Source organism: Ovis canadensis, chromosome 20 (assembly GCF_042477335.2).
Source record: "Ovis canadensis isolate MfBH-ARS-UI-01 breed Bighorn chromosome 20, ARS-UI_OviCan_v2, whole genome shotgun sequence".
Lineage (NCBI taxonomy): Eukaryota > Metazoa > Chordata > Mammalia > Artiodactyla > Bovidae > Ovis > Ovis canadensis.
In genome coordinates this window covers 46,343,976-46,371,072 of record NC_091264.1, presented here as the reverse complement: position 1 = coordinate 46,371,072, position 27,097 = coordinate 46,343,976, and the positions used below count along the sequence as shown (strand labels likewise).

The 27,097-nt window shown below is 39.6% G+C and overlaps 2 protein-coding genes across 12 annotated transcripts in view; one reads left to right on the top strand and one right to left on the bottom strand.

The window, feature by feature from the left end:
- SLC17A4 (solute carrier family 17 member 4) overlaps positions 1-3,230 on the top strand; it is a 38,631-nt gene extending 35,401 nt beyond the window's left edge. For all 4 annotated transcript variants that reach the window (XM_069563649.1, XM_069563648.1, XM_069563647.1 and 1 more), the window contains 3 exons: positions 20-167; positions 996-1,086; positions 2,417-3,230. In XM_069563649.1, coding sequence (XP_069419750.1) covers positions 20-167; positions 996-1,086; positions 2,417-2,563 — 386 coding nt within the window. In that variant the 3' untranslated portion in view covers positions 2,564-3,230. The remainder of the gene's footprint in view (positions 1-19; positions 168-995; positions 1,087-2,416) is intronic.
- Positions 1-27,097, bottom strand: part of SLC17A1 (solute carrier family 17 member 1) — an 89,922-nt gene that overhangs the window by 37,321 nt on the left and 25,504 nt on the right. For 4 of the 8 annotated variants that reach the window (XM_069563702.1, XM_069563708.1, XM_069563709.1 and 1 more), the window contains 3 exons: positions 24,257-24,347; positions 17,107-17,243; positions 479-725 (listed from right to left, as the gene is read on the bottom strand). In XM_069563702.1, coding sequence (XP_069419803.1) covers positions 17,109-17,243; positions 24,257-24,347 — 226 coding nt within the window. In that variant the 3' untranslated portion in view covers positions 479-725; positions 17,107-17,108. Of the gene's footprint in view, positions 1-478; positions 729-17,106; positions 17,244-24,256; positions 24,348-27,097 lie in introns of those variants that run through there. The other 4 variants (XM_069563701.1, XM_069563706.1, XM_069563704.1 and 1 more) reach the window with 2 other exon arrangements.

Genomic DNA, 27,097 nt, shown 5'->3' with positions numbered 1-27,097 from the left:
CTTTGTTCTCTTGCCCCAGGGGTTCTCCTCCCAGCTGTGCTCTTCACATCTGTTTTCTGGGTTAGATCCAGCTTCAGCACCACTATAGCCTTCTTGACAATATCTTCTGCCATCAAAAGCTTCGCCCAATCAGGAGCCCTTGTCAACTTCATGGATATTGCTCCTCGGTAGGGACCCCTTTGCCTGATCCTCACAGAAGTTCAGTTCATATCCAGTAATCTGCTCTGACACACACGAGTAAAATGTGACATGTACTATGGGTCATAGGAAATTTCAGCACCACTCCTCATCCAAATAACTCCTGGAAGGGACCCAAAGCTCGTCAACCACTATTAAATTAGTTTTTCCAGATGAAAACAGGAGTCAGTGGCTGCACTCACAGTTCAACTGTGGGAGACTCATGCCAATCTCTTTCTGTTGGGGAATGCAGCAGTTACACGGGACTGGGTCACTGAAAGGACTCATAAACTTCAGAGGGTATGCTTATGTAAGCCTTTAATATAGGTAGAGGATAGCAGGAGAAACATTTACCTCTGATATAGGAAATATCAGAGATGAGTGAGACTTCCAAATGTAGCTCCCAGGGACCATCCATGGACCGTTCACAGTCAACAGGACACACTTCATCTTCAGATAATGAACCGCCAAATTACATGGGAGATACCTTGGTCTTAGGGGAGCCAATGTCTCATCCAATGAGAGATCTTTTATACCTAAAAACAAGGCTTCTTAGCAGAAGCAAAGAGAACATATAAAGTAGGTGCCAACCATCAATTTGTGCGTTTGGTATAAAGAATGTTGACAAGTTAGTACAGTTTATACCTCCCTGGAAATCCCAGATCCTGGCACTGGATTATATGTATAACTAGTCAGTACATTTCACTCAGGTTTGACTAAGGACCAGCACAGCCCCAGGAATCCCCAGATAAACACAGAGTTGCAACAGATCAGTTGATATGAACTCTGTGCTTACACAGGAATATTGCTTTCTCCAGGTACAGTGCCTTACTCAGGGCACTATCACAGATCTTTTCTTACCTGGCAGGAGCCATCTCTCCCACGGTCAACGGATTTTTGATCAGTCAGGTAAGGTAAAATGGTCTGATGATGATGATAATCACAAGAGTCACCTAGAAAGGTCACCCAGCCTCTCATTCTCACCCTAGGCTCATCTCATGCAGAGAAATCACCACATGTTCAGGGTATGAAGTGAAGGAGAATGCTCCATTGTATGAGTTTATGCCTTATGAGTTGTTAGAAGATGAGTTTCTCATGCTAATCATCAAATTTTCTAGGAACAATCACAGCATTTATTGTAAAGTATAGAATAGCCAACTTTCTGATTTGCCTGGGGCTGAGGGCTTTCCTGGGATGTGAAGCTTTTAACGCTAAAACCTTGAAAGTTCCAGGCATCCGGAAAGAGTTGGTTATCCTATGTAGGAACCCGACAAATATTTATAGAACAAATGAGCAAGATGCTGAGTAGATGACAGAGTGAAAGCGCAATCTGTGCTTTGCACATATGTTCACCAGTGGTTACTATAGCAATTCCTCTGCCCAGTATTGCTTACATAGTGTTTTCACACTCATATAACCTTCTGTCCTGGGAGGTGCATTTAAAGTTGTCAGAATAAACAAATTCATCTGATGACAACTTCATATGACTCAGACAGTACAGACTTTTTCTGAGAAATATGTATATGACATTCACATGACAATCATTCTTTAAGTTTCTTGCAGTTTCTACCAGTAAGCCAGGAAAATGAATAGAGAATAACAAAGAAAGTGTATTTTTTTTGACATGAAGTCCTTTCTTTGTTTGGAGCTTCAGTTCTCTTCCAGCCCCTAAGACACTGGCAGAAAATGGCTGTTTAAAATAGAAATTCTCAAATTGCCCTTCTTTCCCTTGTTACTCACTTATTCATTCAACAAGTATGCAATGAATATTGGAATGAGCCATGCAATGTTTAAATGAATAAAACAAAAGTCTCTGCCCTTGTAAGGTTGATATGGTAGGGAAAAAAAACAACAACAGAAAATAAGCTAAACAAAAACATGATATACTGAATTATGGTAAGTGCTAAGAGAAAAAGTAAGGCAGGAGAGACAGTAGGGCATATAAGGTGGGGTGGGGTTACAGTTTTAAATGGGGTGGCTGAAAAAGTAAGAATGGGAAGAATGGGAAATAAGCAAGAATGGGAAACAAGCACATGGGTGAGATAAATGGCTACCTGAGGGGAGTAACATTCCAGCAGAGGGAAAGGCCTGGGCACCAGAAATTCTAGGAACAACCAGGAATATATAATTTAGGGCAGAGTTGGGGGTGGGGTCAGTGGAACATGGTGCCAGAGCCTTTCTGCAGCAGGATGGACAAGAACAAGGAGACTGTTGATAACTTGTGGTTTCCTGCCTCCAGGATCCAGAGCTTGGTTGGAGAAATGTCTTCTTACTTTCAGCTGCTGTGGGCGTATTAGGCCTGATTTTCTACCTCATTTTCGGCCAAGCAGAAGTGCAAGACTGGGCTAAATGCAGACATGCACCCGCTTCTGAACGAACCGAGTGACGCCTCAGATGCCAGCGCTTAGTTGTTCACTGTTTGCCCTCATGGACATTCCCCTTTCATACCTGCTTGACTAATTAGCCTTTCAACTTGAATTGGCTTTACTTCCTGTATCTTCTCTGATATACTATGTCATACTGAAAATGCTGCCTGGAGATTTTATAAGGGATGGTGAGGGGAAGGTTAGTTATTTAACTCTAAGCTCCTGCGAGCATAGGTGTGTCTGAATTTCTATGTGTTCTCCATTCTTTTCACTGTTATTGCAACATATTTGGTAGAGACGAAATACACATTTCTTAAAATGGCACAGAGCTCCTAAAACCCTTGTTAATTTCTTGAGTGATAGGGAAGAGAGGAGAATCTTTTATTATAATATTTGGTCTTTTTCCTTGGTTCCAGACAGAAGAGCTTCTAAGACCCTCAGTATCTCTGGAGTGACCAAGGTGTCTTTGTGGTATACAAATGAGTTGACTTGGGGCTGGGGGCTCTAGATAGCTTCAGGATGGGGGTTGGTTGCCAAAAGACCAAGACTTGATTAGAAGGTTGGAACTTTCAGCTGTGCCATCCCACATCTGGGGAGGGGAGAGGAGCTCGAGATTTAGTTATTCATCAATGGCCAGTGAATTAATCAATAATGCCTACACAATAAAAATCTCTGTAAAAACCCTAACAGTGGAGTTCTGAGGATTTCTGGGATGGTAAACACACAGAGTTTCTGGGAATGGTGCACCCAGAGAGGGCATTCAAGCCCTGCATCTCTTCCCACATAGCTTGCCCTATGCATCTTTTCTGTTTGGCTGTTCCTCAGATGCATCCTTTAGTATAGAAACCATTAACAGTAGGTAAACAATTTTCCTGAGTTCTGGGAGTCAGCCTAGCAAATTATCAAATTTGAGGAGGGGCCATGGGGACCCTGAATTCTGAAAATGAACAGAAGTCTGGGTACCTTGGGCACCCACTATTTTGATTGGTGTCTAAGTAGCTGTTATCAAAATTGAATTAGGTAGGATCTTGGTGTCCACAGAGAACTGGAGAACTGCTTGGTGTTGAAAACCCACATTTGCTGTGCTACTGCTGCTGCTACTAAGTCACTTCAGTCATGTCTGACTTTGTGTGACCCCATAGACGGCAGCCCACCAGGCTTCCCCATCCCTGGGATTCTCCAGGCAAGAACACTGGAGTGGGTTGCCATTTCCTTCTCCAATACATGAAAGTGAAAAGTGAAAGTGAAGTCACTCAGTCGTGTCGACTCTTAGCGACCCCATGGACTCCAGCCCACCAGGCTCCTCAGTCCATGGGATTCTCCAGGCAAGAGTACAGGAGTGGGGTGCCATTGTGACAGTGTTGTAAATGGAGAAACAATTTTTTTTTAGTTATCCAGATATAAGCTAGAGAGGCTAGAGGACAATTTCTTACCAAAGCAAAAGAGGACACCAGAACCATGGGGATGAAGACTGAGAATCACAATAGGACTTGTATCCAAACATCCAGAAGATGAATCCTGAGCACTGCTATCAAAAGAAAGCACCAAACAATGGAAGCCACAGTGTATAAATCCAAAGTCCTGGACCAGGAAGACAGAGCAGGGAATTAAGTAAGGAGGGATATAGGGCCATTCTGAGGCTTGGCTTGGATAGGATGCCCAGGTGAAAAATGTCAAAGCAGAATGGACACTAAAGACTGAATCCATTTTAGGATACTCCCAAGTGGTGCGGTGGTAAAGAATCTGCCTACCAATGCAGGAGATGTAAGAGATGCAGGTTCAAACCCAGGATTAAGAGGATCCCCTGGAGTACTCCAGTACTGGCAAGCTACTCCAGTATTCTTGCCTGGAAAATCCCATGGACAGAGGAGCCTAGTGAGCTCCAGGCCATTGGGCCACAAAGAATCAGACTCGACTGAGCATGCACACACACACTCACACACATTCTGTCTCTCACACACACACATGGCTGTCACTTTGCTGTGCACCTGTAAATATCATGACGTTGTTAATCAGGAATACTCCAATACTAAATAAAAAGTTTTTTAAGAATGACTGAATCCATTTGAACAAGAGTAAGAAGCATACCTGCAATGAATGGGGTGGGGTAGTAGACTTCAACTATTTCAGACAACTTGCTTTCTATGAAGGCTAGCTTTGGAATCAGAAGGCCCTCTTAATACTGCAGTGCTGGGGTGCTCTCCAGGGTCAGCTCTTTCCTTCTTTCTGGCGATCATGACCTCTGCCTGACATCTGGCGTGCAGCACCATGCAGATCCCTTGAATCTTGGTGAACAGACATTGTCCAGTTTCTCTCCTATTCATTCAAACACCTGTTCATGCCGCCACTCCTGTCTCTGATGTCCTTGCTCTGCTCCTATGCTGGAATTCTACCTGCCTTCGGAGGGCCTCATTTACTATTCACCTGTTAACATGTCTTCCAAAAATGAGCACAATTCCTGTGCTGGCTTGACTCCATCCCAAATATCTGGACAGTGTATATGGTATATCTGCTTTCATTAATCCCTCATGTGGGCAACATGAACATTAAATAAATATTCATAAACACATAACATGGAGCAATGGCAGAGACCAAAACCAGATATAGCTTCAACTTCTCAGGAGGGTGGATGGCTTTGAATCAAAATACCACTCAAATGAATGTGTGATGTCTGTGGAATGAAATCATGAGAGGTACACCAGGGTATGAGAGTGAATGATAAAGGCATATGCACATGTCTAAAGATGAGGAAGGGCCCCCATAATAAAGTTTCAATTTTTTGCTAGGATCCGAAGAACAATAGTTAATTGATACAGAAGGTGGATGGAGAGAACGTTCTAGAAATATGGTATAAAATAAGAAAAGATTGGTGGCAGGAGGGAGCTGGGAAGGCCTACCAAGTAGTTTTATTCTATCTTGCCTCCTATTTGGAAGAGGTGAGAGAAAGGTCTAAATTGCTCTTGTCAGATAAGAGGGCCAAAAAGTAGTGACACATCCTGCAGGCAGCCAGACAAGGTGATTGCCTCCCACAGAGTAATGCCAGTGTTACACATTATTCCACAACTGCTTCATTTATGACAGTTCCCTCTACCTAGTATGACTGTAAATTTCTAAGGTTTAGGAACCATGACATACACTAGTTTGTAATATTTTTAATACAGAAGATATTAGCATCTTGTACACAGTAAGTGCTAATAAACGTGTGTGTGTGTGTGTGTGTGTGTGTGTGTATGTGTATAAAATACTTGTTCAATCCCTGTATGAGTCAACAATGAAATGGCTTTGCGGTGATATGAGACATAAGTTAGGAAAGAAATGATGGGGAAAAAAGGATCCTATTTCGATCCAATTTTTCTTTAGCTCCCTTTGTTTTACAAAATAGGATCACTTACACCCATGGACTCTCTTCCTTATCTCATCTGATATTTAGATATTGAGAAACTAGGTCTGCTCCATTCCATAGCTATCACACAGTCAACTCCAGGCTCTCATTGGTGATGGTTAAGATGTTTGCCATCAGGGCACAGAGTTTCTTGTTTATTTAAGAGCCAACCATGTCTGCCTTTATTCACCTCTTTTCCTTCTCTAGGCCCTTTTCTTTCTTTCTAATCTGTCACTTTTAGTTGCTTCTGAAAACAAGTGATTTCTCTCTGGGCCTGACTTATATTGGGTTGGCAAAAAGTTTTGTTCATTCAATACATTACTCAATAAAGTTCTTGGTGAAAATTTTAAAAAAATGTGTCTTTTATTTTTACTTAACACTGGACAAACTTTTTGGCCAGCCTAATAGTTTTGTCCCTTCCTTTAAGGCTGTCCTTAAGCACAGAAAATTTCTTCAATTTTCTAGTAGCCCATACATCTAGGACATGGAGGAGTAAGAGCTGCAAATTGTGGAAAAGCTCTTTCACAAAGTCTTAGAATAAAATCTTATCTTCTTTTGCTTGTTTTTGGTTTATTTCAATGTCTTTTATAAAGCAATTAATGCAGAGTAGAAGACAAATAAATCTGGGTTTAAATTTCAGATGTGTTATAAACAATACATGGACAAAAGAGATGGCCACAGCGTGTGCATGGTGGCAGGAGGTGGGCTGGGGACTGGCTTCCTTGGAATCTCCATGCCATCTTCCTCCTTGGGTTGGTGACTGGAAGTCAATGACCCTCAGTCCCAACTCAGGCGCTGGTCCCTCTCCCCTACAAAAGGAGTTTAGTCTCAGGCTCTCTAAACACTCTGTTTTACACTAAGTTGTGTAGAGAAAGCAGAAAGCACACACAATGTCACTGCTAAGTCCTGATATCCAGTGGATATAAGAAAGTTTTATAAAACAGTTCTAAGGAATAGTCCCGCTTAGTATATTTTTTCAAGTTGTTTCCTTTGTCCGAATTACAGGTTATCCTAGGTATTTGTTACACTCTCTCCTCTTGACTTAAAAATGGTGCGATTTTGTCCTCCTTCCTTGTCCCTACTCTCACAAGTTTCCATGTCAATATCTTGCTAGGTCCAGGCATGTGGTATGAAGTCACCCACCATCTGCTCTAGACCTGTGCTGTAACTTGAAAACAAAGACACTGCACACTCTTGGGGTCTGGGATGCAGGTAGTCTAATATTGCTTCCCTCCCTAATAGGAACACATTTTATCTACAGCATTCACAAGGCACACTTTTTGTATTTGACCAAATTCCCATTCTCTGTAACTAATATTATTACAAAGAAAATGACAATGAAACTTCTTGTGACCCTCCACCAACCACACACACTGGTCCCACTCAGAAGCATCCCAGTCCTTTCAAAGAGCAAGCTACCAAAACCTGTGGCAACTGTAACAGGGCTCTCCGGAAAACTGGACGGAAGCCCAGTTTCATCTGGCTAGCAGGTGTCCAGATTAATTCATTTGCTGTAATGTTTTCCAAAACCCAAAAAAGGAAAGTGGCCAAGGTGCTTGCTTTGGGTATCAATCAGGGAGCCTATCTGGGCAACAGTGAGGAAGGCACACTTGGAACATGGCCATTCACACAAGCAGACATTTTCTGGGATTCCCAGCAGAAACAGTTACACTGCCTAATAGCTCTCAATAAGTACCCAATAAGAAAACATGTGTTTCTACATGTTAGCTGAATATAAACCTTTCTTTAAGGTAGGCAATCTTGATGCATTTTTTCCACAGCAGGGAAAATGCTAGGTAACACAGGTATTTCACCTATGACTGAGAAAAAAGTTTGTATCCCTCACCAAAATGTCACTCCTTTAAGTGTCCATAGTCCATTGGAAGAAATAAAGGTTTCTCTTGTTTCCTCTTTTCTGGGATGGCCTATATTTGGCCAAAATGTATGGTGACTAATTCTCTAAGAGGGTGTATAACAATATTATACTGAAGACTAGCTATAGGTGGCCATGTACAACAGCTATAAAATTCCAAAGTGAGGTGTTAGGGTACGTTATGGATATTATTGAGGATATGCTTTTTTAAAAAGCTGCCCTGGGTGTTCTTTGGAAGGAATGATGCTAAAGCTGAAACTTCAGTACATTGGAAAAGACTCTGATGCTGGGAGGGATCAGGGGTAGGAGGAAAAGGGGACGACAGAGGCTGGATGGCATCACCAACTTGATGGATGTGAGTTTGAGTGAACTCTGGGAGATGGTGATGGACAGGCAGGCCTGGCGTGCTGCAATTCATGGGGTCGCAAAGAGTTGGACACGACTGAGTGACTGAACTAACTGAACTGATGGTTCTAAAATCATTTAGGATTAGATAAAAGTAAAAACCTTGTGAGCATGGAATTGGAGACAGGCTTAGAAAGAATTTTAAAACGTATGTTTTCCCCCTAAGATCAAGAACAAGACAAAGGTATTCCACTCTTGCCACTTCTATTCAATATCCTATTAGAGGTTCTAGACAGGGCATGTAGGTAAGAAAACGAAATAAAAGGCAGGGTCTTCCTTTAGAAGGCAGTGGTAAAGAATCCACCTGCCAGTGAAGGAGACACAGGTTTTATCCCTGATCAGGGAAGATCCCACATGTCGTGGAGCAACTACGCCTGTGTGATACAACTCTGTTCTAGAGTCTGGGAGCCTCAAGTACTGAAGCCTGAGCACCCTACAGCCTGTGCTGTACAACAAGAGAAGCCACTACAATGAGCACCCCGCACAACACAACCAGAGAGTAGCCCCCACTAACCACAACTACAGAAAAGCTCATGTAGCAACGAAGACCCAGCACAGCTAAAAATAAATAAAGAAAATAATTTAAAAGGCATCTAGGTTATAAGAGAAGAAATCAGACCATATTCACAGAAGGCATAATCCTCTATAAAGAAATTGTAAGGAATCGCTAAAAAACTGTTTGAACTAATAAATGAGTTCAGCAAAGTTTTGGGGTACAAGATCAATACACATATACTACAGACTTGCAACAAACAATCCAAAAATTAAACTAATTTCATTTACAGTAGCATAAAAAGAATACATTTAGGAATAAATTTAGCAAAAGAAATGTAAGATTTATACTCAAAAAGTAAAAAAAACATTGTTGAAAGAAATGAGAGAAGATTTAAATGAACTAAAAAAATTGATGTTTATGGATTGAAAGACTTCAATACTGGTAAAATGGAGAAACTCCTGAAACTGGTCCACAGATTTAATGCAATTTCTATCAGAATTCCAGCACTTTCTCTGTGGAAATTGACAGTGATTCCAAAATTGATACAGAATTGCAAGGGACCCAGAATAGCCAAAACAATCTTTAAAAAGAATAAAGTTGGAGGATTCACACTTCAAAACTCTCCACAAAGCCAAAGTAATCAAGGCAAGAGTCGTACTAGCGTAAGGATAGACACATAGACCAGTGGAATAGAATTCAGAGTCTAGAAATAAACCAATATGTCCATGATCAACTGATTTTTGACAAGGATGCCAAGACCATTCAGTGGGGGAAAGAATAGTCTTTTAACAAATTGTCCTGGGACAACTGGATAGCTACATTCTAAAGAATGAATTTGGATCCCTAGGTTCACACTATTTATAAAAGTTAAAATAGATAAAAATAGGTCACAGATCTAAATGTAGAAGCTAAAACAATAAAATTCTTAGAAGGGAACATAAGGATAAATCTTCACAACCTCAGAGTTGGCAATGGCTTCTTAGATATATAACATCAAAAGCATAAGCAGCAAAATAAAAAGTAGATAAAGTGGACTTCATATATATTGAAAACTTCTGTGCGGCAAAAGGACACTGTCAAGAAAGCAAAAAAACAGCCTCAGAATGGGAGAAACTATTTGCAAATCACAGCTCTGATAAAGATCTAGTATCTAGAATATATAAACTCAACAATAAAAGACAATTCAATTGAAAAATTAGCAGGACTTGAATAAATATTTTTTCAAAGAAGATATAAAAATGACTGATAATGCAATGAAAAGATGTACCATCATTAATCACTGTTTAGTTGTCAGTGAAGTCCGACTCTCTTGCAACCCCGTGAACTATAGCCCACCAGACCCCTCTGTCCGTGGGATTTCCCAGGCGAGAATACTGGAGTGGGTTGCCACTGCCTTCTCCAGGGGATCTTCCCAACCGGGGATCAAATCTGGGTCTCCTGGATTGGTAGGCAGATTCTTTACCAGTGAGCCACCTGGGAAGCCCCATTAATCATTAGGAAAATGCAAACCAAATCCACTTCAAACCCAGTAAGATGAATATAATAAAACAAAAACAAAATAGGAAACAACAAGTGCAAGGATGCAGAAAATTGGAACCTTCAGACATTGCTGGTGGAAATGTCCAACAGTATCTCCACGATGGAAAACAGTAAGGTGGCAAAGACAAGTATGACAACACACCATGGATGAAATTCGGAGAGCTCTGTGGAACGTACTTCCTGATTCATTTAGTTGCTAAAGCCAAAATCTAGGTCCCATCCCAAGATTCTTCTCTCTCCTGCACAGTCCATAATCTCCCTGCCATGTCTGCCTAGCTCTGCCTCCAGAGACTGCATCTAACTGCTTCTCACCATTTCTTCTACATCGATCCTAGTCCACACCACCAGCATCTTTGGCAATGAGTTTCTAACAGCCTCAATCTGGTCTCCCTGCCTCCACTCGTTTCCCTAGAGACCATTTCCTAGAAGGCAGCCAGAGGATCTCTATAAAGCATTAATCAGGCAAGTCATTCCCCTCCTCAAAAGCATTTAATTGATTCAATTATAAACAGAATTACATTCAAACCAAGTCCTTCACATGATCTGCAAGCACCACAGGATCGGCTTTTAACTAATTCCAAATCTCATTTCTTGTCACTAGATTCCAGCCCCAGCACACTCTTGTTCTCCCTGTTAGGCAGACTCAGTTCACTCCCACCTCTGGGTTGTTTCCTTGCTTACTTTTGATACTTGAAGCACTCCTTCCCCTGACTGTCATGAGGCTCTTCTCATTACTGAACACAAATGTCACCTCCTGGACCTCTAGCTAAAGCAACTTTCCTGGACACTGCCATGCTACCCTCTTTCATGTTCTAAGTGGTCTATTAATTAGGACCTGGAATTGTCTTAACTTTCAGAATACATATATCATTCATCTTCTCTCCCCATTCCACCCCCAAAATATACACCTCACCACACACAACACAATGTAAAGCTCTTTTAGAATTAGAAGTCCTGATGATGTAGCTGACTTCTCAGTACTTATAAAAATTCTGTAAAAATTTGTTATCTGGTTGAATATTAGAAAGCAGGGGCTTTAAATCTCAGATCTATGAACTTTATAGAAAAAGTTACATCTTTATATCCCCAACCTCTGGTTGAAATTCAACATTTCTATTATGAATGTAAGTATCAAACCATGGTAATAGCAGTATTAATGACTGATTCCATATGAAATCAGATATTTTCTTATTTCAGTAATTAATATATCAATAATTTCAGTAATTAATATTTCAGTAATTAGTTTATCATTTCAGTAATTAATATATCAATATCTCAAAATACATTGTTTTGCTCACCCTGCTTATTTAACTTATATGCAGAGTACATCATCAGAAACGCTGGACTGAAAGAAACACAAGCTGGAATCAAGATTGCCGGGAGAAATATCAACAACCTCAGATATGCAGATGACACCACCGTTATGGCAGAAAGTAAAGAGGAACTCAAAAGCCTCTTGATGAAAGTGAAAGAGGAGAGTGAAAAAGTTGGCTTAAAGCTCAACATTCAGAAAACGAAGATCATGGCATCCGGTCCCATTACTTCATGGGAAATAGATGGGGAAACAGTGGAAACAGTGTCAGACTTTATTTTTTTGGGCTCCAAAATCACTGCAGATGATGATTGCAGCCATGAAATTAAAAGACACTTACTCCTTGGAAGAAAAGTTATGACCAAGCTAGATAGCATATTCAAAAGCAGAGACATTACTTTGCCAACTAAGGTCCATCTAGTCAAGGCTATGGTTTTTCCTGTGGTCATGTATGGATGTGAGAGTTGGACTGTGAAGAAAGCTGAGCACCGAAGAATTGATACTTTTGAACTGTGGTGTTGGAGAAGACTCTTGAGAGTCCCTTGGACTGCAAGGAGATCTAACCAGTCCATTCTGAAGGAGATCAACCCTGGGATTTCTTTGGAAGGAATGATGCTAAAGCTGAAATTCCAGTACTTTGGCCACTTCATGAGAAGAGTTGACTCATTGGAAAAGACTCTGATGCTGGGAGGGATTGGGGCCAGGAGGAGAAGGGGACAACCGAGGATGAGATGGCTGGATGGCATCACGGACTTGATGGATGTGAGTCTGAGCGACCTCCGGGAGTTGATGATGAACAGGGAGGCCTGGTGTGCTGCGATTCATGGGGTCGCAAAGAGTCGGACACGACTGAGCGACTGAACTGAACTGACTGATTCTGAAATTACAGTAGCTCTATTAGGCTGGTAGTTCTCATTATTTAATGAATTAATAAAGGAGCATATATATTATCATAAACACGTTTTAAAATATCTTTGATGACTTTCAACATAACTGTTCTCCTTTGGAGTTCTCTGAATTATATTCTGAATTGAGGCCCATCACAAAAAAGTTAAGCAGGCTTGCTCTAAAGGACTTCACAGGCAGAATGTATGTAACTTTATACAACTATTATATCTGGAACCCACTGAAATGCATTCAAAGATGCAAAATCAAAAAATTATAAAGACTGGAGAACTACATCATGCCCCAAACAACAAAGACTATTTGCTAAATTAAAAACAATGAGAACCAAATGAAAAAGTGACATCAGAAATCAACTCACAGATGTATACCAGACTGAAAAGGCAGGTGCATTCCTCTGGAAGTAAGAGAGGGTAACGCCCCAGGGCCGGGGGCTGCTATATCCTTCCACCAGGAGGAAGTGCATCTAGGAACCAGATCAGCTCAGTTCAGTTCAGTCGCTCAGTCGTGTCCGACTCTTTGCGACCCCAGATAGACCATTGCAATTGTGGCGTCCCATGCCCTTTAGCAGTGGCTTCTGGGTTGGAGGAGAAACACGTGGCTGTGACTCAGCTTTTCCTTCTTTTCCCTCAGTTTCTTAAATGAAGATGAGAAGTGGAGATTGACCAACTTTGCAACAGTGTGTCAGTTTGACCGACGTGAGAAATACTGCCGATTCCAGAAATACAACGCCCGTGCACTGCCTACGCCCGTGCACTGCCTAACGGCTGACAGCCCTTAAGACGTAGGTGAGGGAAGAAACAAGAGTAGCACATCAAAACAGAAGACAAGGCTGAGGAAAATGTCTCCAGAACTATCACAGTACCAGGGCTTGCGTTCCCTGAGCTGTCTTAGGGTCTTGCCTAGGGTCTGAAAAGCATATTTCAACTCCTGGCTCTCCAGCAGCAGCCTGATGGGAATATGGAAACAGCGACCAGGTGAACAGGAATATTGAGGAAATTCTATCCACAACATGTTTGAGGAATTACAATCTCTGGGAGAATCGGTCCTCGACAGAGAAAAGTAATTAGAAAAGTCGAGTATGTTAGATATTTTGGAAGGGAAAAGAAGGCAGAAAAAATATGGCAAGGTAAGGGGAAATGACCACATTTTCAAAGAAGATTTAATTAAAGTATAAACACAACCCAAACTTACAATATTTCATAAAATTTCCAAATTAGTAGAGGCAGGCAAGGGAGCAGGAAGAAAAGGAGGACAGAGAGAATATAAAATGACAGAAAATGAAGTCTATTTCTAATTGGAATGAATAGAGTTGGAGCTCAGCTAACATAGGAGACAACATTTGGAATGGGTGAAATCACTGAACCCAATTATGTATCCTTTGTATGAACACATGCAAATGAAATGACTCAGAAAGGTTGAATACAAAGACTATGAAAAAGTACTCCTGGGAATCTAAAACAAGCACAAATGCACAAAGTTTGAGGTTGCAATATCAATATCAGAAAGTCAGTTAAGAGTAAAAATCATAAAATGGAAAAGGCTGAGAGCTTTACAAAATTGAAATTAACTTGTCAAAATCTTTTGGAAATTGTAATATAATTCAGAATATTCAATAATGACTGCTTAGACATAAATATGTAGAAATAACCATAATGGAAAACTCTTATAACTTTTAGTATTTAATACATCAAATATATGCAAACAAGTAAGATTTATAAGGTCTGAGTAGTGTGATTGTTTTCATAGCTGTGCCCACTCTGTACCTTGGAAACAGAAGAGGAACTTTTGCTAATGCCTATGAAATATATCCGAGTGAACTGCGGGAGTTGGTGATAGACGGGGAGGCCTGGCATGCTGCGATTCATGGTGTCGCAGAGTCGGACACGACTGAGCGACTGAACTGAACTGAACTGATGAAATATATCCTAGTGCTGTTATGTGCTTAATCATAACAATGACCTCAGTAATTTCTATATTAAAATATTTGTATGAGATCCCATATTTTTCAACTGCTATTTATATTCCATTCACCTACAAAATGTAATAACAAAGACACCACTGATAGACATGTTTAAATCCAGATCCAAAATTTTGCCATTTCTAATCAGCAATCTTGGGCATAAATGCATTTTTGTGAATTTTTGTGAGTGTACCGTTTATGGAAATTTCTTGGTGCTAGCAAACTGAGTCAAGTTAATATTGGATTAATAATGATCAAATTTTCCTCCAACCATCATTTGGATCATTTCAATAATTTTGCTAAGTAAATAAATTTCAATAAATTTGCTAACTAGTTATTGCCATTCAACATGAAAAAATATTTCTGTATTAATAAGTTAGTCAGGAAACTTACGGCATGCACTTATTTTTTCTGTAGCTTTCCAGCCAACCCAGTTACATTTTCTAGGTAAACAATTGTATCATCAACTCATAATGGTAATTTTACCCTTTTCCAATGTGGATTCCTTTTCTTTCAGTTTCTCTCTACTTCTCTCTTAAGTGAAAACCTTGTAGAGCAACTAAGATGTGGGAGTAGAAAGACCTTACCTCCTCTTACAAGCACATCAATATCACTACTTGCAGAATCATCATTTATGAAAAAGACTGAAACCTACCAGAAAAAGATCTACAACTTAAGGCAGAAAGAAGAACCAAAATGAGATACGTAGGAGGGGCGGACTCACTATATAATCAAGTCCCATCACCTCAGGTGGGCTACCCACAAACTGGAGAATAATTATAGTCAGAGGTTTCCTTAAAAGGAGTGAGTGTTTCTGAGCCCCACATTGGGCTCCCCAGCCCAGGGGTCCTGCACCAGGAAGACAAGGCTCTCTTCATCTGTGATGTATACATGTGCATGCTAGCCAGAGCCCCTTTACCAGTCTCTGTCATGATAGTTTCTTCAGGGAGAGGAAGAGGGCACCTTGGGGAAGACCTGGGATGACGAATGAGTAAAGCAATTAGGCTGTGCCTTGCAGAAGCTCACATCTCCAAGGAGAGCTCTACCTCAAGTGCCCACCGGGGCACACCTGTATCCTGTGTGCTATGCTTTCTGGGTTCTCTGTGGACAGGGCCTCAGCCACCGCTTCAAGCTGAGTCTCAGATAGTATATATATGTCCAGGTAATTCAAGTGGTTTAATTCTGCATGTGCATTCCATTCTATCTCCAGCATTGTGAAACCTCACTATTGGATTATACCATCAGCTGATATACTACTACATCTAATTCTAAAACAACAAACATATAAAATTTCCCTGCTGTACCATGCCATTTCTCTGCTTCCCTTTAGAGGGCTGTCTATTTTGCTGTCTCCATTTCCTTAGCCACAGCAATCAGATGAGAAAAAGAAATAAAAGGTATTCAAATTGGAAGGGAAGAGGTAAAACTGTCATGATTTGCAGACGGCATGATACTCTCTATAGAAAACCCTAAAGTCTCAGCCCAGTGAACACTCTTTTAATCATCACCTTGGACATGAAAAGCAGACTATCACCAGGATCCCAGCAGTTTTCCATGCAGTTTATCCTCATCATGACCTCTCCCCCTAAAAGTAATGACTGTCCTGACACTGGTATAACATCTTCTGTGCATGTCTTTATAGACTTATCACCCACACATGTTAACAGACTTTAGTTTTACCAATTTTTAAAAAACGGTATGTCTTTTAAGTCTCCGAATCTAGAGATTTCCCCCTCCATCACTCTTCTTTTTCTTTATGATTCATTTGTTTAAGACAATTATAAAGCTGTTTGGATTTGCTGATGATATCCTTAGGATTTAGTTCAACATATTCTCTGTTCTCTGTATTTTTTACAAAACAGTAGCTGTATCCAGAGGTTTGACCACATTCACTTTGATCTTTTTAGCAAGACCTTGGTGGTGGTGTGTTCTTGCACCAGGAGGTACAAAACATCTATCTCTGTGATAACAGCCTGATGCTCAACCCTAGATCTCTTAATTCACTGGGGTTTGTAAAACAGGGATATTCTACATCTATCAATTCTCATTGATGTATTAGCTAAACTAATTCTACAAAGGGACATTTCTCCTACTGTTTACTTACCACTGATGGAGTTTAGACAAAAAAAGGCACAATATCAGATTCTCCTTTGAACTTTAATAGACCTTTTGTCTCCATCATTTACTTGAAAAACCATTCTAATTGGGATCATCTTTAAAGTACCTCTTGCCAAACCCATTAGTAAATTCTCAGAATCTTACATAATTTGACCCCTTGATAGCATTTGCCATGGGTACTCATTCCCACCTTTTTCAGTTTTCTTCTGAGATACCACATTCTTCAACCATCCTTCCTACTTCATCAAAGGCCCTTCTCAGTTCCCCTTTCAAGAGTCCACCTCTCTTCCTCACTTTTAAATGTTACAGAGGCCCATACTCCCAAATTTCTATCGCTAGCCACAATATCTCTCAAGAATTCTAGAGCAGTACAGCCACTGGGCGGCATGCCATTTCATCAAGGTGTCAAATAGTTTCAGACTTTACCTGGCTTCCTCTACTCCCCTGAACCTGCACCCCTTATTTTTTCCCATCTCAGTCAGCAACACCACAGTCTGCTCAGAGGCCATTTAGCTTCTTTCTATCCTGCATCCACAGTTTCAAAATCTGCCCTTAATTGAAACACTTCTTACCTTCAGAGATAGGTGTTTTGTCTTTCTTTAGCCCAGTCTTGAACTTCTGCTTTACCAAATATAAGGTAGAAGATTAGGCTTATCATGTTATTGGCTATCATCAGGAGGAAGATTTTAAGCCAGGGAGATTCTGCATCCTGAGGAATTAAAGTACAAACAATTATAAACTATTATGTTTTGTAACATCTAAAATATAGTATTAAAATTAATATAGGCTTGATGCAGGTCACTTAAACATGGCAAAACATTTTAATAAGGAACAAAAAGTTAAATTCTACTCTACAAAGATAATCACCCTTTGACTTATGGTTTGTGTCTACCTACATATAACTGTTCATGTATAAAATTGCATGAATATAGTGCTAAGGCCAAGAACGCATATGCTTTTATATTCAGAAATATCCCATAAACATGTTTGTATATTAGGAAATATTTGACTGTATTGTAACTGTTACTGACTTGTAATCCAGAGTTTAGATTTATAAAATTTATAAGAGCACCCCTTATTTCTTTTTAAAGTTGTTTTTCACTTTTTGTTGCTACAAGCTTGAATAAGTTGGTGATTAATTACAAACACAGCAATGCTCTTGAATAAGATTTATCAAATACTGTTTCCTTATTTATAAAAATGGTTGACACATTTTCTCTTTCAGCCTATTAATATGATCAGTTTCATTAATGCATTTTATTAATAAATAGAGCCACTTCACTTTCTTAGAAAAAGGCCTACTTAATCATGATGTTGTACATATTTTAATATATTGGTGAATTCTATGCACAGGTAATTTATTTTTGGCATCCATACTCAAAGATGACATTAAATTTCACTTATGTTTCAGGTTTGTTTTACTACTTTGCCCTTTACTTTTTGATCAGCTGAGGTTAAATTTTATGCAGTTAAATGTAAAATGCATTGTGATTGCATTTTGGTCTCTGATGTCATGCTTTTGAAGGATGGATGTCCTGTCTGAAGTTTAAATAATTATTAACTCCTATTTTGCTTTTAGTATCTTTATTAGATCCTTTCTTCATTTACATTTGTTATTGTCCATAATTAACTTGGGGGTAAATATGAGAACAGAATGTAATTATTTTTTTCAGGTGGGCTCACCGCTGTGTTTTTAAAGAAATCAATCCATTTCTTCTGGTTTGAGATGAAACTTTATTATAAAGAATGTGTTTTTTTCCAGAACTTGACCAAATCATCACCAGTTTCAATTAAAATATAATTAAGAATAGAAGTTGAAAAAAATGTTTCTTGCCAAATGAGATATTAAATATATTTAATTATAATGATTTCTATAATTAAAACATGCCAAATTTGATAGCTAATAGGTAAACAGTGAAGAGAAAAAGAACCAAGATGTGTTTAAAAATTTAGTGATAAAAGTTTTGATAATTTTAAATTAATAGAATTTATTGTCATTTGAAATTGAAGTTAAACCTAGAAATTTAATGTGCATCTCCCTTCTAATATTTTCACTGATGTTGCTCAATAAGTGTGCAGTCTTCTTCATATGGACTTTGTACAATTTTCAAAATACTCATAGGTGTTTTGCAATGTTAGTTGACACTGTGCTTTTTCCACATTATGCTATCTAACTTTGATTTCACCCCCCACTCCCTGCCAGCAAGATAATCACAATCTCTGTCTATAGTGTTATATTTTTCCTCTGCATTTACATGGTGTATATCAATAATTTAGTTTCCTTGACAGGTGTATTTGCTAGCATTTCAGAATGGTAAACAATAGGATGGCTAGCAATACACTTTTATTTTTCCTGATTTAAAAGTATATGAGAATAAAACTACTAATAGCTGTTATGCATTGAATACAAACATCTAATACTCCTATAAATGATCTGATGTGGTAATTACCTTAACTCCATGAAGTTTCTATGTCATCTTAGGCATTTACAGCTAGAGACACTGAGATTAAGAAGTGTTTCCAGGTCACATATCTTGTAAGTAGCTAAGACTTGAACAACATAGTTTTGCTGGAGAAATTGAAACTGCTAAGAAACTGTTAGGCCTTCCCTTGTGGCTTAGCTGGTAAAGAATCTGCCTGCAGTGCGGGAGATCTGGGTTCAGTCCCTGGGTTGGGAAGATCCCCTGGAGAAGGGAAAGGCTACCCACTCCAGCACTGTGGTCTGGAAAATTCCATGGATTGTATAGTCCATGGGGTCGCAAAGAGTTGGACATGAGCGACTTTCACTTTACCGTTAAGTAGCTGATTCTCAATGTTTCTAGTATTTTTGCTTAAACATTTTTTTCCTGATATCATCATCTCTGGTTAATGTTTACTTCATCTTTTTATGCTGTTCTTACAAGTTTCAATGTTTCTATGTCTATTTTGGGATTTCCTGGTGGTTCAGATGGTAAAGCATCTGCCTGTAATGTGGGAGACCTGGGTTCGATCCCCGGGTTGGGAAGATCCCCTGGAGAAGGAAATAGCAACCTACTCCAGTACTCTTGCCTAGAAAATTCCATGGATGTAGGAGCCTGGTGGGCTACAGTCCATGGGGTCGTAAAGAGTTGGACACGACTGAGCAACTTCACTTCACATGTCTATTTTAGGTATGTGTGTTATATATTTATTTTTTTATTTATATAATATTTATGTATTTTATATAAATAATTTCTCTATGAGGTATGCAACTGTGGATTTCAGTTTATCCTACTTGTCATTATGGGGTTTCTTAAAGGTGTGAATTGCTGTCTTTCTGTAAAACTAGAAAACAATCACTTTTTCTTCAAATTTAACTTCTGTCCTATTCTGTTTTTGAAACTCCAGTTAAATGTATGTTGGGCCTTCTCCCTGAGCCCACATATTCTATACCTTCTATATTTTTTTAATGTGATTCACTCTGGATAGATCCTCCAGATAGGTCAAGATAAAGTGAGTTATACTATAGATACTAATACCCACTCCCCAACCCCTCACAAATCCTAGTGGCTTTTAATGGCAGAGATTTGGTTTTTATTTAAACCAAAGGTTCATAGCTTCCCCAGGGCTCAGTGATAAAGAATTCACCTGCCAATGCAGGAGATGCTGGTTCGATCCCTGGGTCAGGGAGATCCCCTGGAGAAGGATGGCAACCCACTCCAGTATTCCTGCCTAGGAAATCCCATGGACAGAGGAGCCTGGAGTCACAAAGAGTTGGACACAACTTAATGACTCAACAACAACAACAACGTTCATAGCAAGTTGGCTAGAGATCATGCTCCATGTCTCTTCATTCCTGGCTCCTGGTTGATGGATTTGCAGTTGCTGTTCTGACTGTTGCCAGTTGCTATGTCAAAACAAGAAAGTTGTCTGTTGATTCTTAATGCTTGTCTTCAGAATGAACACATATCACTTTCTCTCATGTGTCACTGGTCAAAACAAGTTATATGAAATATATCTAACTTCAAGGAAGTGGGAAATGCCCAAGAGGAGAACCAGAAAAATTATTGTATCTGCAATAATTACTTCCCAGCCTGCCCTCTGCTCCACAAATGGATTCACTTACCTTCCTCTATGCCAAACACACTAATCAAGAGGGACTACTCCAAAGGCCCTCGAGCCCTACCTTCATTTGCTTCAGAGCTTCACTGAAGAACATTCAAACATTCACCAGGATGTGGCTCTCAAACTGTCTGCCTGGCAATGTGTCATCAGCATTGGTGTGTGTATGTGTTCATTCGTTCAGTTGTGTCTGACTCTTTTGCGATCCCATCAACTATAACCTGCCAGGCTCCTCTGTCCGTGGGATTTTCCCAGCAAGAGTACTGGAGTGGGTTGCCATTTCCTACTCCAGGGTATCTTCCTGACCCAGGGATTATACCCACAACTCTCACATCTCTTGCAATGGCAGGTGGATTCTTTACCACTGAGCCACCTGGGGGTTGTGTCCGCATAACTAAGGACCCATGGTTTCTGTTTGTCTCCCAATCCTTTTCTGAAAGGAAATATTTATTGCAGCTATTGGATTGCTATGCTACCATTATATACAGCATGATAGAACATGTAGCCCCTGGTATAGAGGGTTCTCTCCCAATGAAGGGGTGGACACATTCTGCACTTTGAACTTGATGCCATATCTAGATGGGACCTTGGGTGTCTGTTGACTTCCTTATAGAAGGAGTAAAATTGCTATGCATGTAAGTTTTTATACATTTTCAGGCCTTTAAATTGTCTTAAGAGAATTGGTCCAAATTCCTTACCTTTCCCGTGAATGGAAGCAGCTGCTACTGCTGCTGCTGCTGCTAAATCACTTCAGTCGTGTCCAACTCTGTGTGACCCCATAGACAGCAGCCCACCAGGCTCCTCTGTCTCTGGGATTCTCCAGGCAAGAGTACTGGAGTGGGTTGCCATTTCCTTCTCCAATGCAAGAAAGTGAAAAGCAAAAGTGAAGTTGCTCAGTCATGCTCGACTCTTAGCGACCCCATGGACTGCAGCCCACCAGGCTCCTCTGTCCATGGGATTTTCCAGGCAAGAGTACTGGAGTGGGGTGCCATTGCCTTCTCTGGAATGGAAGCAGAAGCCTCACGAATTCTCTCATTAGATGTATTTAATCCGATCTTTAATTTTTATATTTTTAATTGCCAGAAGTTAGATTTAACTCCTTGTTAAACCTTATGTTTCTTATATGTTCAATCCTTTTAGTTCTTTAAATATATACATATATGTCCAATATCTGATCTGATTCTGTGGTTTTTATTCTTCTCTCACATGACATTTCATTTCCTCAAGCATTTTGTAATTTTAATTGTGAAATCATATTCACCAAAACTTTATGCATAAGAAATTCTGGAGGATAAATTTTAGGGTTAGTTTCTTCAGAAAAAAAAAAATTATTTACTTTTTCTAGACATCTGTGGACTACTTGAAATTAATTTCTTCAACAGAGTTTGAATTAGGGTCTCAAATCCTTGTGAATGGTTTATTGTTTCAAATGTTCAAAGGAGTCTTTATTCAGATTTCCGTCTCCCTTTGTAGCTGAGGCCGAGGCAAGTTTCCTTACTGGGCAGAGACAACTTCAGACAGGTCTGGAGTCACGTTTCTTGCCACCTTTTGGGAAAGTCAGCTCAGAAGTTCCAAATGAGTTCACTGAAAGGCTGAACTGGCTGAGTGGGCTACATGCTCAGGAGGAGAAAACACACTCTGGTCTTTAAGAGTTCTTTTTTATTGAAGCCACCTCTCTGACCATGGAGTCTCCATGGTTATAGTGATGTTGTCAGCGTTTCTGATACCATAAATCCTAACACATGATGGTGGGGGGGCTGCCAAAGTTGTGGGATAAGGAGCATGTGGAGGATTTTCCTGTATACTGCTATTTCTCAGCTTAGTAGATACATGGTAGCAGTGGTATCAGTTTACGGTCCCTAGTGATTACAGTTTTATGTCAGCATTTTCATTTTGGCTCTTCTTTGTGAGTGGTTTTAGGGGTATTATTACTTGTGCTCTGTTTGTCCATAATAACTGAAGCTATAGATCACCCAGCATGGGCAATTTCCCCAAGGCAGCCAGGGGCTTTGCTGGTCATTTACCTCTCTGGAATCAAGCCCTTCCTTCATTTTCAGTCTCTGAAATTTTCTCTTACATTTCTTTTTCAAGGTCAAAGTGAAAGTGACCTCAGTCGTGTCCGACTCTGTGACCCCGTGGACTATACAATCCATGGAATTCTCTAGGCCAAAATACTGGAATGGGTAGCCTTTTCCTTCTCCAGGGGATCTTCTCAACCCAGGGATTGGACCCAGGTCTCCTGCACTGCAGGCGGATTCATTACCAGCAGAGCCACAAGGGAAGCCCTTTTCAAGGTCAGGCATGCCTTTAGCATGATTGCTAGAATTTGATAAGGCACTTAAATTTCTTTGAATATATATTATTAGGTTCTGGAACCACAGAATTCATCAAATTATGTTGGCAAAGATTGTACAGCCATTTGAATCCAGTGGGCTGGAGAAAGTATATTCAGGTGTTACAACAGTCATCGTATCAGAACAATAAATCCTGGTCAAAGATAAACCAATCTAACAAATAGTAAAGTGAAAGTCTCTCAGTCGTGTCCAACTCTTTGTGACCCTATGGACTATATAGTCCATGGAATTCTCTAGGCCAGAATACTGGAGTGAGTAGCCTATCCCTTCTCCAGCAGATCTTCCCAACCCAGGAATCAAACCAGGGTCTCCTTCATTGCAGGTGGATTCTTTACCAACTTAGCTAATAAATAATAAACTTATTATTAATAGTTAGTGGGTAAATAATCTGTGGCTTAAGAAGAAAAGTCAGAGTAAATGTGATGGTTGAGGAATAGTTTCCAATAATCACCATAGTGACTATAGTGATTTTGCCCCCAGGCAACCAGCTCTGGGAATTGAGTTTCTTTACATGATACTATCAATTTATATAATATTCATTCAGAATTGCCCATTTATTTATCATCTCTGTTGCCTCTTTTCTTTTTCATATCTCTAATCTACCATTTGGGATATTTTAATTTTTCCCTGAAAAAAAACTACATTTAGCTTTTTTTTTTTTTTCAGTGCTAGCCTACTTTTGATGAATTATCTCTCTCTCTTTTTTTTTTTTTTTTTGAAAATGGATGCATTTAAACTCCATTTTTTATGGTGGATTTTTTTTTTTTTGATGGACTGTAGAATTCTAGACTAGTAGTTATCTTCCTTCAACACCAGAAAAGGCATTTTAAGTATTTTTAGAAGAAGAATTTCAGGGAACTTTGTCCATGGAAGCAGAAGCCAGCCTTCATAGAATTGTTTTGTTTGGTCCTTTAAACTTGTCTTTGTTCCTAATTTTTCATTCCTTTCCTGACAAAACCATGTCTTATTACTTATATTACCATTCACCCAGTCAACTAGCTATTTTGATCAATGCACACATTAATTGTTAAAAAGCACAGAAGTCTACCTCTGTTTCAATAACCAACAGTTAAAGTTACCAGCATCATTAGTTGACATATTACAAGAAAGAAATTGTATCATCTGTGAATTTGGAGGCAATGCCTGATTTGACCAAGTTTAATATGACACAGAATCTCATAACTCACCTCTTGATGATGTTTCCTCTGCAATTTTTTATATGCATTACCTTCTTTTTCTGTACAGTTAATATTAGAAAAATAACTACCCATGTCTTGATGTTCCTTACCTCACTAAGGATGATTCCAGTCACAGTGGAAGCAATGAGTCCTCCTGTTAGTCCAATTACATTTGTAACTCCTCTAAGAAATCCATAATATCTATACAAAAATGAATGACAATACACCAATGAAAAGTAATACAAACGCTACAGGAAAAAACCATAATGTATTGAGAGTTTAAGAGAGAGAACTGTTGACTTCCTAAATTTCCCATTCCCACTATTCAAATTCCATTAAAATGTCTAAAAAAGTATATGGATATATAAGTAACTTTCTGGTTACACTACAGAGTCAGAAAGCTTGGCTTTAACAGTAAAGAATATTAATATATTGAGAAAATGAAAGCACATTAAGAGTGAAAGCCAGCTAGTTGTGAAATCTATGTTTGAGAAATTCCAAAGATGATGTGTGTTGATAATAGGAACTGGTTTGGATTCATACAAAATTGAAGGGTTCTGTTCACCTGGCCTCTTCTCACCATCCCAGAATTACTGGTCCCAGTGATTGTTCCCAGGCAAGGAGCAATGATTACTCAGGCAAGGAAACCAGAAACTTGTTTATAGCAACTGTGATTGGCCAATCCTGAGTGCCAAAACCAACTTCAGCAGAAAATGAGCACTGCAGAAAGCAGGGGAGCCACAGGGAATAACACATAAAATAGGGGTCAAATTTATCAGTCATCAAGAACAAGGAAGTGCCTTTTGGAGAACAGAATATGTCTAAACAAGAAATTAGTTCACTCCGGGACAGGAAGTCTGTGACTTTCCTGCCCAACACATTTCACCACCAAAGACTGTATGCTTTCAATCCTTCCCTTTTGTGACAGTGAGGGCTTTTTGTCTTTTATTTCCTTGGGTCTATTCCAATCTTTCTCTACCTTTACATGTTGAGTATGGTGGGGGGTGGGGGTGGGGGTGGGAGGGGAATGTATAATTTATTTATGGGTTCCTGATGAAAGAAGCGTCACATTTGGGCCTAGAGTCCCTGGTGTATGCTTTTGCTCTGGTCCCTCTTGCTCCAGTCCAAGAATTTCACCTGAAATGCACCCCTGGCCATCCCTCTTAAGGCTGGAACTACAATAGTATTTGATTGTCTTTGAACCTCTGCCTTTCGTTTTTGATTAATGAAACATTCTTGGCAAGTGGACCCAGAGTCCCTGGATTGTGGAGGTGTATGTAGTCACAGGGTGGAAATTTGAGTTGTCTCTTTTTGAGGGGAGCTGCAGAGTGTCTTTTAATATGTGAAGAAGAACATTTATGGTTATGAGCAGCTACAGGTGCAGATTCGGCAGAAACCACCAAATGTCTCCAGTATTCATTGCTGCCTTTTTTATTTTAGCAATAGAATCCCTGGGTTTAGGGCCACTTCTGCCTTTGGGAGCCTCTGTCACTTTTGCCTTCAAAAATTGTTTATAACATTTATAGTATTGTTTACAATATTCTATTGCTTTATTATATGCTAAAACTTACTACAATGCACCCTTTTTCATTTCTTATATTGATAATTTTTTCTTGATCTTATTAATTTTAAAAGAAGCAACTTTGATATTGTTGGCTTTACATATCATTTTGGGTTTTTTTTGGTCCTCATCTTCATAATTTCTTTCCTTCTACTTTCTTTGGGTTTAATTTGCTACTTTTTCCCCTTACCTACTTGAGATACAAACATGGTTACTGATTTTAAGACTTAATTGTCTGTCAATATGTAAGTTTAAAGCTATGCATTTCTCTCTGGGTATGATTTTTAAGTGCACCCCACATGCTTATCAATGATATGTCACATTTCATTATAATTTAAAGTATTTTCTAATTTCAAATGTGATTTGTCCTTTGACCTAAACATTAATTTCAAAGCAATGGGAGTTATCTATCATTGCTTTTGATAGCAACCCTAATTTCACCGTGATTAAAGAATGTCTTCTGAGTGATTACAGTCATTTAGTCTTAATTCAGTTTGCTATATGATTCCGCAGTCCCCAGGGTCAAGAGTCCTGAGTGCCATGACAGTTCTTCTGAAAATCCTTACGCATCCACGATATGGAGTGCTTCACCAACCTGAGGTGAGAGCTTTTTATGCTCCATTCCTCATGCCATCCAAACCTCAAATGGTAGGTATTTGATATGGGCAATGAAAACAGTCTTGAGATTGTTTTAATGCTGGACAATTCCCTGGACAGCAATTAGCTCTAAAATTGCTCAGTCATGTCCAACTCTTTGCGACCCCATGGGCTATAGCCTGCCAGGCTCCTCTGTCCTTGGGGATTCTCTGGGCAAGACTACTGGAGTGGGTTGCCATACCCTCCTCCAGGGGATCTTCCCAACCCAGGGATCAAACCCAGGTCTCCCGCATTGCAGGTGAATTCTTTACCAGCTGAGCTATCAGGAAAGCCCTGAGATGGTTTTAATGCTGGACGATTCCCTGGACAGGAGTTAGCTCTAAAATTGCTTCTTCAGCTGTAACATCACATGGTAAAAGCATTTTGGAAGTATAAATAGCTGTTGAAGCAGACTTTCAATTTAATTGATTTATATTTGATTTAATAATGATTCAGTAGAACCAGAACAAGATTCAGATGTCTAAACTATACTTTAGTCTCACATGGAGGGAAATTGGCCTGCAATATGGGAGACCTGGGTTTGATCCCTGGGTTGGGAAGATCCCTGAAGGATGAAGGACAGTATGCCAATCCACTGCAGTGCATGACCTATCCATCAGTCAAAAATAATTAAAAGCAATTAAAAAACATTTTGGAGCCTCCCTTTAAGAATGTCAAGGGGATGAACAGTGCCTTCTTAATGCATCACATAACATCTTTAGAATCCTCTGTGCTTTTCTACTCTTGCTACCCA